Here is a 15,634-nt window from a genome sequence, read left to right as displayed (position 1 = left end):
GTTGCCTAAGCATACCCTACTGCTGCCTTGCCCCCTATCCCCTGCTTCCTCCGCTCTACCCCTGCCTCGTCCCGCTTTCCCTGCAGGCAGGGACGGAGCCAGAAATTTATTTTTGGGGGGGCTGAAGTGTATTAAAAATTTTTTTTTGTGACGAAATAAATATATTTAATAAGTAAAATTTAGAATCAATAATTATAAAAATAATAAAAACATATAATTATACATACCCAAAAATTTGTTATTGATTAACACTTGAAGTATTGGTAGTTGTTGCACTCGAATAACGAAGAGGAGGCAATTGCATTCTGCGAGTCTTCATCCGTTGAAAACGTTGCAATATTTGCTCATTTTCAATTGTTGCAAAAATATCCTTCTCGATGTATACAACCAGACAGTCATTCATCCACTCGTCTCCCATTTTGTTGCGCAAATCAGTCTTGACAATATTCATTGCAGAAAATACTCTTTCAACAGAAGCAGTCGCAACTGGTAGAACTAATGCCAACTGGATCAGACGATAAACAATGGAAAAACTGTATTTTTACCAGTTTTAACCATTTGTTGAGCAAGACTTCCCAAATCTCCAACTTCTGAAAATTGAGGATCGCGTTGCACATTATAAATATAATTTCGAAGTTGAGACTCAAGATATAAATAATCGTTACTTGAGAAGTCTTCAGGATATAAATCAGCAAGACGGAGTAGTTTCTGCACATTGAATTGAGAGAAAGAACTTTTTGGATCAAGACATGCTATGCAACTAAGCAATTCCGTGCTAACTTCCGAGAAACGATTATTCATCTCTTGTATAATTAAATCAACAACCTGACATCACAACAATAATAAAATTAATAACTAAGAAAATCTGCTTCTTGGAGTTCTTGGAGCCTGGCGTGAGTGGCGTCTTCTTCTTGGAGTTGGAGACTTGGAGTCTTGTTTCAGTTGTTTGCCCTTTGGCCTTTGGCATTGGCGGCGACGCGGCGTGCTTTTGCATCAGATGAAGCCTTAGGGCTTCATCTGATGTATTTTTTTTTTCCCTCATTATACAAAACGACGTCGTTCCACTAAAAGTGAAACGACGTCGTTTTGTATTTAGAGGGCAAAAAAAAAATTCAACATAAATTGGGTCATCTTCTTCCTCGGACCTCAGCAGTCAGCAGACTCAGCAGTGCTGGCAGCGGCTTTCCAGGCCCAGCTATTCTTGAGGTCCTCTGCAGCATTCATGGAGGCATCAGGCATGGAGCCATGGACATGGACAGGCACGGATTTAAGGGGGGGCTGGTACCAGCCCCCCCTTAAATCCGTGCCTGCCTGCAGGTGCCTGCGACGGAAATAAGTTTATATATAATTAGTGAAAAAAAAATGTAACTGGTATTTGGCATAAATGTATAATTAGTAATTTAGTAAAATGTATTAGTACAACTAATCAATAATTTATATTAGTAAAAATATATAATTATTAGTATAACTAAGAATATTAATTATATTACACCTGCATAATTTGATATTTACAACAAATAATATTATATATATATATATATATATATATATATACATGTATATATGTTTTAAGGTAGGGAAGATCTCAGCGAGACCCCAAACAGCTCAGCAGAGGTCGAAGATCTGATTCAAGGCATTTCAACAAAACTCTTTAGCAGGGACCAACAATTAAATTAGCTTTGCGCCATCATCAATCTTCTTTAGTGTGACTGGACTATGAAAAAGCTTCAAAAGGTTTTCGGAGACTATAACTAGTTTCTCCTTTATGGTGGGGCGACACAGAAAATCGAACCGGATTAGTTTTATTTCTGAATTGAGTTGCTTCCAGTTTCTGGTCAATTGAAGATTTAGCATATCAAAGATCATAAGCAACATTACTAAAAAAAAAAAAGCATTACTCTGGCTTCAATGTTTGAGTTGTTAAGAGGTCTTTGTCGACTGTTCATATGGTCTGTCCAATGATGGGTTCAATGTTCGATGCTGAAGTTGTGATATTCCTCTAGGAAATGATGCTGTGGCCATTTCGTGGGAGCTTTTCAAACTGGCATGCCACATACTAATTCTGGGGATATGACCGAGTGTCTTGCTATAAAATGTAAATGCATCATGCAATAAGTTCAGGGCATTATTGTGCAGATTGAAGGATGAAATGAACGAAACACTGGGGCAGGGGAGGGCACCTATAATACTTCCCACTGCCAGGTTTAGGGTTCAAATTTTGGTCATGACAATTAGAGGTGGGAAGGGTGAAGGGATGGGTAAAAACCAAAAAAAAAAAAAAAAAAAGAAGAAGAAGAAGGTGAACTATGGGATGGTTTGTATGAGTGATGATCTTACTCAATTTTAAGTGTGCTAAAACTACTCAATTGAGTCCGTTGCAGGATGCATAAATTGTTGCGAATATACTTAATCTGTGTGGAAACTGTTTATATACTTTTTTTAATTTCTTTTTTTTTCTGTGGATATAATTCCTTGAAGGTACAAGCTAAGTGATAGTATGGATGCACATAATGTGAATGAATTTAGATGAAGCAATGACACAAGATGCTGTTAGATATTAGATACCAAGATACAGGTCAACGTACTCCCTTAAACAGCTACATGCAATATCATAGAAAGTATTTAGATGAAGCTTTAAAATGCTGTTAGATAGTATTTTGAATGGGGTTTTTTTTATTACATTGAACTGTAACTGGACTCTCTCAGATATACAGAGACCTTGTAAGCTTAGTCTTAGTTGTGAGTGTCAGTTGTAGTGCAAGGAGCCAATAACTAATGCGTCAGATGGAGTTAGTGGATGTCTGTATTAAGGAATGATTTTCATATGGAAAATACATTTTTCATATGCATAACTTTTAGTGACTCTTGTTGAGTTAATTGCCAGTGTTGTGTTGGTGTAAGAGCCATTTGTTATTGAGTCAGACAGAGTGCCAATAAGCATCTTTCACTCACCAAGTAAATTGGAGAAATTACAAGGTATCTCCAGTAAATACCTTGAGATCACTGGTTTGGATTGTTAAGTTCTTATATAGCAAGAAATAGTTTTCAAGATCAGCAAGTTGGTATGAATCTTTAAGTGGCAGTTAAAAAACTTTTACTGAAATAGAGCATGCTGCTGGAGAAATAGGGCGTGCTCATAGTGAAAACACACTATATACAAACATGTATGGGGTATTGGTCCATGGAGTCACTCTCCAAAATCTGTTCTCTTATCAGGAAAGTTAATCAAGGTTTTGGATTTTGGAGGTGCGAATTTAAAGAAATCCCAAATGAAGGAGAATGAAAGTTAAAAACAATCCCAGATGCATTTGAGAGCTTCAGAATTTAGAATATCTAGATATGGGTGATACTATTGCCAGGGGATCCTTAAATCTGGAAAAAAAAATTCGTCTTGTCTGGTTGTTTTAACTAAGATTATTTAAATCCTGATAATGGGTGTTACTTTTTAAAGTTCCATCAGAATTAAGTTACAAACCATAATTGCTTCAACAGTCCATGATTATTTTCTTCTTTATGTTGGGGCAACACAGAAATTGAACTGGATTTTTTGAAGGACGGACTAGTTTTATTTTTGAATTAAGTTGCTTCAAATTCCTGTTAGTTCTCACTTACAATAATGTTCTTTCTGGTGAAAATGAAATATCATAAGCAACAATACTTGGCACGGGTATAAGCAATGTCACTGGTAAATGTTGTAAGACGAAATGAAAATGCTGAAAAGACACAAAAGACAAATGACCAGCTACTGAATTTGTTTCCTCATACTTTTGTAGCACAAAATAGAAAGGCAGACTTGGCTCCGCCATTCATCTCAATTTTGTTGATGCACATTCTACAGCAAAAAAAAGATTGCTCAGATCAGTTCAAGTAATTGCGCATCAAATTATGGTAGTTGTACTATATATACTCCTCCAGATTGTAACAACCCTCCATTTGTTTTATCTTTTTCTAGTGAAAAACAACATAAATACACGAATGAAGAAAGGCAGAAATGAACTTCACAGAGGAACAATATTCATCTGTTGGAGCGTGCCAAAACAGATGAAGGAGAAGTGTTAGATCGAATGAATTCCTCTGAGCAGGGACCAAACAATTAAATTAAATTTACCCCACTATCAATCTTCTTGAGTCTGACTGGGCTATGAAAAAGCTTCAAAAGGTGTTCCCAGCCCATAATTAGTTTCTCCTTTATTGTGGGGCGACGCAGAAAATTGAACTGGATTAGTTTCATTTCTGAATTGAGTTGCTTTCAGTTTCTGGTCAAAGTGAAGATTTAGCATGTCAAATATCATAAGCAATATTATTCTTAACAATCCAAAAAAAAAAAGGCAAGATTACTCTGGCACTAGTTACCAGCAATGTCGTTGATGAGAATAATAGAGACTCAATGAGAGTGTGCTTCTTTTGTTTGAGAGTCTTTGAAGATGATACAGCTAAGACTTAACGTAAGAATAAAAAGGACAAGAAGAATAAAGCCATGTTTATTTATCTCTTTTCTTACTCGTAAGGTCTGATTTATTCCTAAAGTGGTGCTTCAGCTCTAACTATGATACTAATTTTCGAACGTGAAGAAAGAATAAATCATTTCAACTTTCTTTCTACAAATTCCAAACCATGGGGAACAAGGAAGGTAGAGAAAGAGCATTACTTCCGATGGAATCTACCTGATCCCCATCAAGGTCTTCCTTCCTATATAATAAATCCTTCTCAGGCACCAAAAAATATATGAAGTTAAAACCATTCTTCTACTTATAACCATATAAAAAGAAGCTAAAACCCTGCCTCCTTCTTCTTCTTGAAAACAAAAACAAAAAACTATAAAATGGCAGAAACTGTTGTCTCTTTTGTTTCAGATCATCTCGCAACCTTACTCCGAGAGGAGGGAAGCCTATTAGGAGGGCTTCGACAAGAGGTCGAACTCATCAAGGATGAGTTGGGGCATATGAGAGCTTTCCTCAAAGTGGCTGAAGCAAACCAACCATTTAACTAAATTTACTCATATTCGCATATGAATAGATGGGTATGGTATCTTAAATTTTTTTATATGAGTATAAATGGATTACCTTATAATATCCATTTATTAAATGAATATTATTGGGTAACAAATCAAACCCAATTAATCCATTTAAAATTCTCTTCGCCCAAGTCTCTTCTCTTCCCCCAAGTCTTTTCTCTTCCCCCACCCATTTTTTTTTTCAAATTTTTTATTTTGTCATGATATTAACTACTTTTGTTTCATTATTATTATTATTTGTTGGTTTATCTTATTATTTTATTTTCTCTTAGTTTAGTTTGTTAACTTACTCATTTTTCGGCATTACCAATTATTATTATTTTTCATGTTGTTTCATTATTATTATTATTTGTTGGTTTATCTTATTATTTTATTTTCTCTTAGTTTGTTAACTTACTCATTTTTAGCATTACCAATTTATGATAAGTTTTAACCTCTTTTCTTATCTTTCTAAAATGAAATTTTAAATTTATATATATGTTAGGGGTTCAAAATTTTTGGATTAATTGCATTTTTATACACTTAGTTCAAATTTTTATATTCTTATTATTCAATTATTAAATAATATGTAATTTTGCGACATAGAGTATCAATGGAAAAAAATTGGTAATTAGACTTATTAAGCATTATAAGTAAATATTTAAAACTAATGATGGGTACAAAGAGCAGTAAAAATTGATAACTTAGTTTGCAAAAAAGAATTTAAATGAGTTTACAAAAAGTTAAAATAAATGGGTTATAAATGGGTAATTGGATTATCCAATTCATTTTTTGACTTACCCATTATACTCATCTAATTAAATGGGTATAAATGGATTGACTCACTTATACCCATTACCCATTTTATCCAATCCAAATCCGTTCAAATCACCCATTTTGACACCTCTAATCTCAGGCTCCAAGAATGGATCAAGCAAGTGCGCGAAGCTGCTTATGACATTGAAGATGTTCTCGATGAATTTGTACTTCGCTTTGCTGGCTACCGACATCATGGATTCTGTGGCTCTCTTCAGAGAATTCTCAAAGCCATTAAGAGCTTGCCAGCTCGTCATCAGGTTGCCAGTGAAATTCAAAGCATCAAGTCCAGGATCAAAAATATTTCAGAATTACGTCGGAGATACCAAGATGAATTTGGCATCGACCACCGTGTCACTGGATCTTCAACCATGAACGACTCACGGCGCTATAGCAGGGATGATGCACTTCTAGTGGAGGAAGCAAAATTGGTTGGCATTGACCAGCCCAAACAACATCTGATTTCTAAGCTTCTCGAGGGGCACGATCACCAACTCAAAGTTATTTCAGTGGTTGGTATGGCTGGACTAGGGAAAACTACCCTAGTCAAAAAAGTCCATGAAGATCCAGAAGTAAGAAAGAATTTCCCAGTTCGTGCCTGGGTAACCGTCTCTCAAACATGCGACTTTCCAAAGCTCCTGAGAGACTTGATTCGGCAGTTGAACAAGGACTTGGACAAATCAGTCCCACAATCGATCGAGTCCATGACTACCGCTGAGCTGAAAGAATTTGTCAAAGATTTTCTTCGACGAGCTGGAAGGTATGCAATTGTGTTTGATGACGTGTGGGACGTTGGAATTTTTGGAATAGAATCAAATTTGCACTTGCCTGAGGGTAACTACGGCAATCGTGTCATGCTGACAACACGAAATGCCGATGTAGCCTCTGCCTCTTGCACAGAATCTCACGATTATGTCTACAAAATGGAGCCACTATCAATTGAAGATTCATGGACTCTATTTTGCAGCAAGATCTTTAAAGGGAAATCGTTGCCCAGCCCACCTGATGGATGTTGCAAAAGCTGTATTGGACAAATGTGACGGTTTGCCTTTGGCGATTGTTGCGATCGGTGGGCTCTTGGCTTCGAAGGACGCGAGCAGAATAGATGAATGGGAGATGATTCAACACAGTCTTGGGGGTGAATTAGAAGGCGCCGGTAAGCTAGAGAGAGTTAAAAGAATACTTTCTCTGAGTTACAATGATCTGCCTTCGCATCTCAAACCCTGTCTGTTGTATTTAAGCATTTATCCAGGGGATTATCTAATACACTGCAGAATGCTGGTTCGATTATGGACTGCTGAAAGATTTGTAGAATGGAGAGAAGGAATGAGTATTGAAGATGTGGCCTGGGCTTATCTCAGTGAACTCATCAGTAGAAGCCTAATTCAAGTGACTCATGTGTGTTATGAAGGATTACCCAACACGTGTCGGATCCATGACTTAATGAGGGAAGTTATTCTCATCAAGTCAAGGGAACAAAACATGGTCACAGTTACTACTGGACAACCAATGACATGGCCATCTGAGAAGGTACGCCGTCTAGCATTCCATAGTAGTAGTAACAGCAGCATCATCCCACACCTCCAACAAAGACAATTTTATTCCTTTGAACACCTTCGATCATTCATCACAGTTAGTTCCACCAACCCATTACCATCCAAAACTTTCTTATCTGAAGTTCTAAGAAGTAGTAAGTTGCTAAAGGTTTTGGATTTGACTGGTGAAGAGATAGAGGAAACACCAACTGAGATTTTCAACTTGTTGCATCTCACGTATCTGAATCTATATGGTACAAAAGTGGCAAGAGTCTCGAGAGCTATTGGAAAGCTTCAACATTTGGAATATCTGAATTTGGGGGACACTGGAGTTAGGGAATTACCCGTGGAAATCCTAAAGCTGCTAAGGCTTCGGTATCTCATAGTGTTCCAACCAGTTGATCCCTCAGATGATGATTATGGATGTCATGGGTTTAAAGTTCCGTCAAAATTGGGAGGGCTTCTTGCTCTACAAGCATTAAACACCATAGATGCAAGTAGTGGGTCTGTAATAGTTAAAGAGATAGGAAAATTGACCCAATTAAGAGAGTTACGTATTACACAGTTGAGAAGAGAAGATGGAAAGGAGCTCTGCTCCTCCCTCGTCAACCTCACCAGCCTTCGGGAATTAAGTGTTGGTTCAGTTGGAAAAGGTGATGATTATGGGATAATTGATCTAAATCATCATCAACATTCTTTTTCTTCTTCTTCTTCTTGTTCGTTTCTTCAATCTCTTCGTGTGCTACTTATGTGTGGCTGCTTAGAAACGATGCCACAATGGGTAGCTCATCTTCACAGCTTGGTAAGAATAGATTTGGATTGGAGCGGGTTAAGGGCTGAGGAGGATCCACTTGAATTCCTCCAACATTTGCCCAATTTGGATATAATTAATTTCTGTGGATGTTACCAAGGAGAAGGGTTATGTTTCAAGGCTGGAGGGTTCCTAAAGCTGAGTTGGTTGTCGTTAAAGCGAATGGAAGGGTTGAGATGGATGGCAGTGGAGGAGGGTGCATGCCCTCATCTCCGAACACTAGTTCTTGATCGACTTCCATCACTAGAGGACTTACCTTCGGGAATTCAGCACTTGAGCCATCTTCAAGAGCTGTATTTGGATGAGATGAGTTCTCAACTGATGGAAAAGGTGGGGAATCAAAAGGAAGACGGTGAAGATTACAGAAGAATAGCACACATTCCTGAAATTGTCATTGGTTTCTATGCCGATGATGGGGAATGGATAATCCGCCGGCTATGGGGGAAGAAGAAGAAAACAATCCTTGCCTAGCACTAGCAGCATCCCGTGGCTTTCCTTTCTCTTCTTCTTTTATTTTTCTGAGAAGTTTCTGATGTTTTCTATGTTCTCCACTGCGTGTAGTATGGTGCATTGTTCCGACGAGCTCGAACCTTGCCGCTGGGAGATTCTGCCGGCTCAAGGCTCCGACGCCCCTCAATTTCGCGTAGTCTTTTGACGGAAAAATAATTGGCAAAAAAGAAAAGGAGAATTTTCAGCTTAGCTTTTGAGGAAATGGTGAGGAGGAGTAAAATCCCAATCCTGAGTAGAGTTTCTTCAGTTCATAGGGGTTTTTATCTATATTATAAAAAAAAAAAAGCTTGTATCTTTTTTTCTCTTTCATTTTTGAAGTTTCTTTGTAATTTAGCTCTGTTTGACACTTTGATTAGAATATGATAAAGACCTTTACTGCACTTGTTTTTCCCATTTTTTTGGTTGGATCCAAATTTGGGTACTATTGGCTTGAAACATGAGGAGGAAGAGGAAAGAAGTAAATTTGTTGTGATAGATTGGTTATTGCGTTGTTGGATGATAGATGCACATTTTCTTCTGTTTCCTGCAATTTGCTTCAGAATTATTATGCAAAAGGGCGCCCTTGAAGCCCTAATCAATAAAGGGTTCAGGTTTTTAGGCCAAATGTGAAGGCCATTTGGACTGACGTTTGTACAAAATGTACCAGCATGTGCACGAAAATACATTCCAAGCATGAAGGCCTTCTATAGATTGCCGAACATTGTGCTTTCTTTATCAAATAAGGTTCCAAGCATGCCCTGTTCTAGAAATTTTCCCTGTTATTGACTGGACTTGACAGAGTGGAGAAGCTGTAGGTTTGTTGGAGTTCTTTTATCTTGTTTTTACAATTTAAGAACTTGGCTTTTCTCTGCTTAAGAGTGTTTCAAGGAAGGATGGAATGGGATGAGTGCTTTTATAGACCCTCTGTCTAGTAGATTAGATCTGCTTTGTGTGTGTGTCTGCGATTGTGTTGGCAGGGTTGCGAGGAGGATGGAGGATGGGGACTGTATGTGTTCATGTTTTGTGTATGTAACTATGTCTATGTCAATAAGGATGAGCTTATATGAATTGGTGTACCATGTAGAGCATATATCAAGTCATGTTGAAATATATGTGGGCAGAGAAAGCTTTGAGCCTAAACTCTTCATGCTTTTTAAGTTGCTTTTACATTTGCTTGGTTTGTTTGTCAAATAAAATTGAAGCAGTTGCATGCATTTTTTACGTTTGACTCTATGATTTGGATTCTATATTGTGAGGGAAGGGAGACTTTAGAAGCTTTTGGTTAATGTTAAGTACCAAGTAGAAGTTTTCAAGGACTGATTTGAAAAGTAGAATGGATGAAAACAATACATGTTTGCCAGATATTAAGAAAAAAAAAAAGGCATAGAGGGTGTGTAGTTGCCTGTTTCTTTGGAAAATTCAGCTATGGAACAACGCATAGAGGGCGTGATAATTACAACGTTAAGTTTTCAGATTTTATTTGGTTTGTCAATCATGTTTTCCCCCCTTCTTCTTCTTCTTTCTTTGGCAAAGTTATGATTGCAAGTATTTCTTGGATTGCTTAATGATGAATGAACCATTGTTATCATAGAAAAGAAATACAAAGTCAATATTGCTAGGTTTCACTATATGGTCGAATGTGATGAAAAGTATGTACTTTCCGCCATAATGAGGAAAAAGTAGTCCAATTTTTTGTTTTTTTTTAATGATAGTGGGAATGCAGCAGTTTTGCTTCTTGTGGTTAAAGTGGATTAAATAGCATTTGCTCCTAGAAGTTCATAGTTCAAATTTGCTGCAACTGATTGTAGATACTTTAAAATGTTATCATGCTAATAAGTGTAGTATAAGCTATCAGTTATCATCATTCCTCTAGTACATATTCCAAATGTAGTTTCTAGACTTGCACTTAAGTAGTGGTAGCAGGTGCTATCTTCTTGGTGTCATTGTAGTTACATGATGGTTCATGAAGATATGTATTCTCAATATTTGGCTAAACTTGGTTGAAACAGAAAAAAGAATTAAGGATAAAGAGGACACAGTTCAATTCTTATTTGTTAAAGTTAGATGGATCTTTTTGCTTGTAATGTTGTTGGTGGAACCAAAACATTGAAAGTTTTCCATGCTTTGTCTTTGCTCCCAATGAACACTGATGTGTTTGTAATACAGCATTCTGGTCAACTTCTGTTCCATGGTTACAAATTGCCTGCCTTGAGGAGTATCTTTGATATTATGGCTATAGTTCCTTCAGAAATTCTGCAACCTTGTACATTTGACACTGACAGCAAGTGTGGCATCTGATGCGGTATATGACCTTAATTGCGAGATTGTTTAATGTGCAACTCAGGTATTCATTCACTGAAAAAAAATAACCACTCTTGTATTTACAAAGCACAAAATGAGAGGCAATGCTCAGCAATCAAGAAAAAGGCAACTTCTACGTTTTCCGCACAATGGAAAAGTTGAAATTTTTAAAGAGAGTCGCGTTCAAAGGATGCTATAACCATCATCTTCGCTCGTTCCAATGAAACAAAAGAGGCATTTTTTTTTTAGGCAAAAGGCAAAAAACTAGCTATGGTTAAGAGGAAGTAATAAATTTTCTTGTTTTTTTTTTGTTTTTTTTATTATTTTTTCTTTATTATTTTATTATTTTTTATTTTTTTATTTAATTTTTTTTTTTGAATCCTTACCTTTCCCGCGAACGTAACGCGGGCACGCCATGAGAGCAAGAGAGCTCTCTGACGATTCTGAACGTGAGCTCTCTATACGTCATGACGCGGGCGCGTCATGCGGGCAGAAATCCCTTCTGACGATTCTGATCGTGAGCGCTTCACACGTCATCACGCGGGCGCGTCATGACAGAAGAACACCTACAAATAAGCAAAAACGAAAATTGAAACCCAAAATCAGTCAAATTCAAGGAAAACATATTTAAATTATCACACGAAATCAAACAAACAATTAAAAGAAACAATTGGATTGCCTCCCAATGAGCGCCTTTTCTTTAATATCTTTGACTAGACATGGTAAAGTGTCACTAATTAGGACACAATGGTGCGTCTAGGCTTATTGTCTCCACTTCTCCACTTGGAAAACCTTCGTAATAATGTTTGAAACGGTGTCCATTCACCACAAATTTGCTGTCTGTTTTAGCACTCTGGATTTCAACTGCACCATAGGGAAAAATGTGAGTCACAACAAAAGGTCCAATCTAACGAGAACGTAGCTTACCTGGGAATAACTTGAGCCTGGATTGGTACAGGAGGACCTTCTGACCAACTTCAAAGATTTTTCTAGAGATTTGTTGGTCATGAAATGCCCGACTTCGCTCCTTATAAATTAAAGCGTTTTCGTACGCTTCGTTCTGGATCTCCTCCAACTCTTGCAAATTCAACTTTCGTTGGGCACCGGCCTCTTCTAGGTTTATGTTACATTGCTTTATCGCCCAAAAAGCCTTGTGCTCGAACTTCACTGGCAGGTGACACGGTTTCCCAAATACCAATCTGTACGGTGACATCCCTATAAGGGTTTTGTACGCCGTCCGATAGGCCCAGAATGCGTCCTCCAACCGTTGACTCCAATCTTTCCTATCGGGGCGCACCATTTTCTCCAAAATGGACTTAATCTCCCGATTCGATACATCCGCTTGACCATTGGTTTGGGAGTGGTATGACGTGGAGACCCTGTGGAGTACACCATACTTGCGAAACAACGCAGCTATGATTTTGTTGCAGAAATGCGTTCCCCTATCACTGACAATAGCTTTTGGCATTCCAAATTGCACAAAAATGTTAGACCGGATAAAATCTGCAACTACTTTCGAGTCATTAGTTCGAGTGGCCTTGGCCTCCACTCATTTAGACACATAATCAACTGCCAGCAAAATATATATAAAACCAAATGAAGTAGGAAAAGACCCCATGAAATCTATATCCCAGACATCAAAAATTTCGATAGAAATCAACGGGACCTGGGGCATATGATCTCTACGGGCTATATTACCTACCCTTTGACAGCGATCACATGACTTACAAAACACATAAGCATCCTTAAACAATGAAGGCCAATAAAATCCACTTTCTAATACCTTATGAGCAGTTCTCTTGGGTCCAAAATAACCTCCACAGGCAAAAGTATGACAAAAAACTAAAATCGATTGAAATTCCATTTCACTTACACATCTCCTCATCACTTGATCTGCACACCTCTTCCATAAGTACGGGTCATCCCAGATAAAATATTTGGCGTCGCTCTTCAATTTATCCCTCTTCGATTTTGGCCAACCTGCAGGAAAATTACCAGTTATCAAATAATTGACTAGATCGGCATACCAAGGCAATTGAGAATTTAAAGAAAATAAATGCTCTTCAGGGAATGCATCCTTCAATGGTTCATTATCCTTCCCAACTAGTATGCGACTGAAATGATCTGCTACTAGATTCTCTGAGCCTTTTTTATTCCTTATCTCCAAGTCAAATTCCTGTATTAGCAATATCCACCTGATGAGTCTCGGTTTGGCATCATTTTTGGTCATTAGGTACCTTAATGCTGCAAGATCAGAAAATATAACTACTTTAGCACCTAACAAATATGACCTGAATTTTTCTAAAGCAAAAATAACTACAAGAAACTCCTTCTCAGTGATAGAGTAATTCAACTGGGCCCCATTCAAAGCTCAAGATGCGTAATAGATGATGTGAGCTGCCTTTCCTACTCTTTGCCCCAATACAGCCCCTACAGCATGATCAATGGCATCGCACATGATCTCAAATGGCAAACTCCAATCGGGGGGCTGAATGATCAGGGGTGAGGTCAGTAGCTCTTTCAACTTGTTGAAAGTTTTCTCACACTTGTCATCGAACTCAAAGGTCACATCTTTTTGTAAGAGTTGGAACAACGGAGCCCCAATTTTTGAAAAATCCTTGATGAACCTTCGATAAAAACCTGCATGTCCAAGAAAAGAACGCACCTCCCGCACATTTGCGGGGTAAGGTAATGCAGATATAATGCTTATTTTAGCCTTGTCAACCTCGATGCCCTTAGACGATACAATATGATCCAGAACTATCCCGTGCTCAACCATAAAATGACATTTTTCCCAATTAAGCACAAGATTAGTCTCTATATACCTTATCAGGATCAATTTCAGGTTATCTAGACACGTATCAAAACTATCACCATACACACTGAAATCGTGCATAAAAACTTCAATAATTTTCTCCACATATTCAGAAAAAAATACTTACCATACACCTCTGGAATGTTGCAGGTGCATTGCATAACCCAAATGGCATTCGCCTATAGGCAAAGGTCCCAAACGGGCACGTGAAGGTTGTCTTCTCTTGATCCTCTAGTGCAATTGCTATTTGAAAGTATCCTAAAAATTCATCCAAAAATCAATAGTAAGCTCTATAAGCCAAACGTTCAACTATTTGGTCAATGAAAGGGAGAGGGAAATGGTCCTTTTTGGTGACGGCGTTTAACCTACGATAGTCTATACACTGCTTCCATCCAGTGGGTTTGCGCACTGGCACGAGCTCACTCGTTTGGTTGGTTTCTACCGTCACTCCTGCCTTCTTTGGGACTACTTGGACCGGCCTCACCCAAGGGCTATCTGATATTGCAAAGATGATCCCCACATCTAGCAATTTTAAAATCTCTTTCTTTACAACTTCCATCATGAGGGGGTTAAGCCTCCTTTGAGCCTGCCGAACAGGTTTAGCATCCTCTTCCAGTCTAATCCGGTGCATACAGATAGCCGGGCTGATCCCCTTAATGCCTGCAATTGTCCAACCTATCGCCTCTATATGCTCTCTAAGGATTCGGATCAGTTTCTCCTCTTGGATTTTTGACAGTGCTGACGAAATAATCACCTAGAGTGTCTCGTTGTCACCCAGATACGCATACTTCAGGTGCTCTGGTAGGGATTTCAACTCCAAAACAGGTGCCTGTACCACAGATGGCAATACCTTCTGGTGAGGTTCGGGAATAAGAATAGGCAAGACTTCATACCTTTTTGTGGTGGTCGGCAATGAGTGTAATGCATCTATTGTACATTTTAGATCCTCGCTCCACTCCACTTCAGGAGTTGTTTCCAACTCTAAGTGCTTGGTAAGCCACCTCCAACTCATCCCTGCCAACAGTTTCAAACACTTCCTGCACTGCAGGGTCAATAGCACTCACGGAGAAAATCAAGCTAAAGTTGGAGTTTGAGGGATATTTCATAGTATCAAAGATATTAAAATGCACAATTTCCCCATCAAATTTCATGGATAATGTACCCTTATTAACATCAATTTTTATTTGTGTTGTGCTCATAAAGGGTCTACCTAACAACAAAGGTGAGGGATCGGGGGAGTGATCATCATCCATATCAAGTACATAAAAATCTGTTAGAAACACCAAATCATTAACTTTCACCAACACATCTTCAACCAACCCATCAGGATATGCATTAGTTCAGTCAACTAATTGAATGATTATTCCAGTGTCTTTTAATGGACCTAATTTCAGAGAAGCATAGATAGATTTAAGCATGACATTAATTGATACTCCCAGATCCAACATGGCCCTTCTAATCACAGTATTACCTATCCTACAGGGGATAGTAAACATACCTGGGTCCCCGCACTTTGGTGGAAGTTTTCTCTGCAGGACTGCAGACACATTTTCTCCAACAATAATCCTTTCATCTCCCCTCAACCGCCTTCGGTTGACACACAAGTCCCTTAAGAACTTGGCATATTTTGGTACTTGTTTAATTGCGTCTAAGAGGGGGATATTTATCTCTACCTTGCGAAACACCTCCAATCTCCTTCTCCTTATCCTGTTTCTTCGATTTTTTCAACTTGCTAGGAAAAGGAGGCGGGTTAGTTTTAACTGTAATTTCTGGGTCTGGAAGTACCTTTGGATCTGCACCATTAGTGTCCTCCCTCTCAAGCTCATTCTCGATCTTCTCCTTATCCTTGTTCTTAGGGGTCACAGGCTCAGGCC

General features: G+C 38.3%; 1 protein-coding gene and 1 pseudogene across 1 annotated transcript; one reads left to right on the top strand and one right to left on the bottom strand.

The window, feature by feature from the left end:
- Window positions 1-238: 238 nt before the first annotated feature.
- On the bottom strand, window positions 239-1,946 carry LOC113758917. Its single transcript, XM_027301592.1, has 4 exons — window positions 1,899-1,946; window positions 1,146-1,211; window positions 556-825; window positions 239-505 (listed from the first exon to the last, which is right to left on the bottom strand). Exons 1-4 carry the CDS (start codon window positions 1,944-1,946, stop codon window positions 239-241), a joined length of 651 nt encoding a protein of 216 aa, XP_027157393.1.
- Window positions 1,947-3,676: 1,730 nt separating this feature from the next.
- Window positions 3,677-8,626, top strand: LOC113758916 (annotated as a pseudogene).
- Window positions 8,627-15,634: the final 7,008 nt, after the last annotated feature.

This window comes from Coffea eugenioides, unplaced genomic scaffold (genome assembly GCF_003713205.1).
Source record: "Coffea eugenioides isolate CCC68of unplaced genomic scaffold, Ceug_1.0 ScVebR1_78;HRSCAF=398, whole genome shotgun sequence".
NCBI lineage: Eukaryota > Viridiplantae > Streptophyta > Magnoliopsida > Gentianales > Rubiaceae > Coffea > Coffea eugenioides.
Note: the sequence above shows the minus strand (reverse complement) of the source record. Positions and strands in the feature narration are given on the sequence as shown.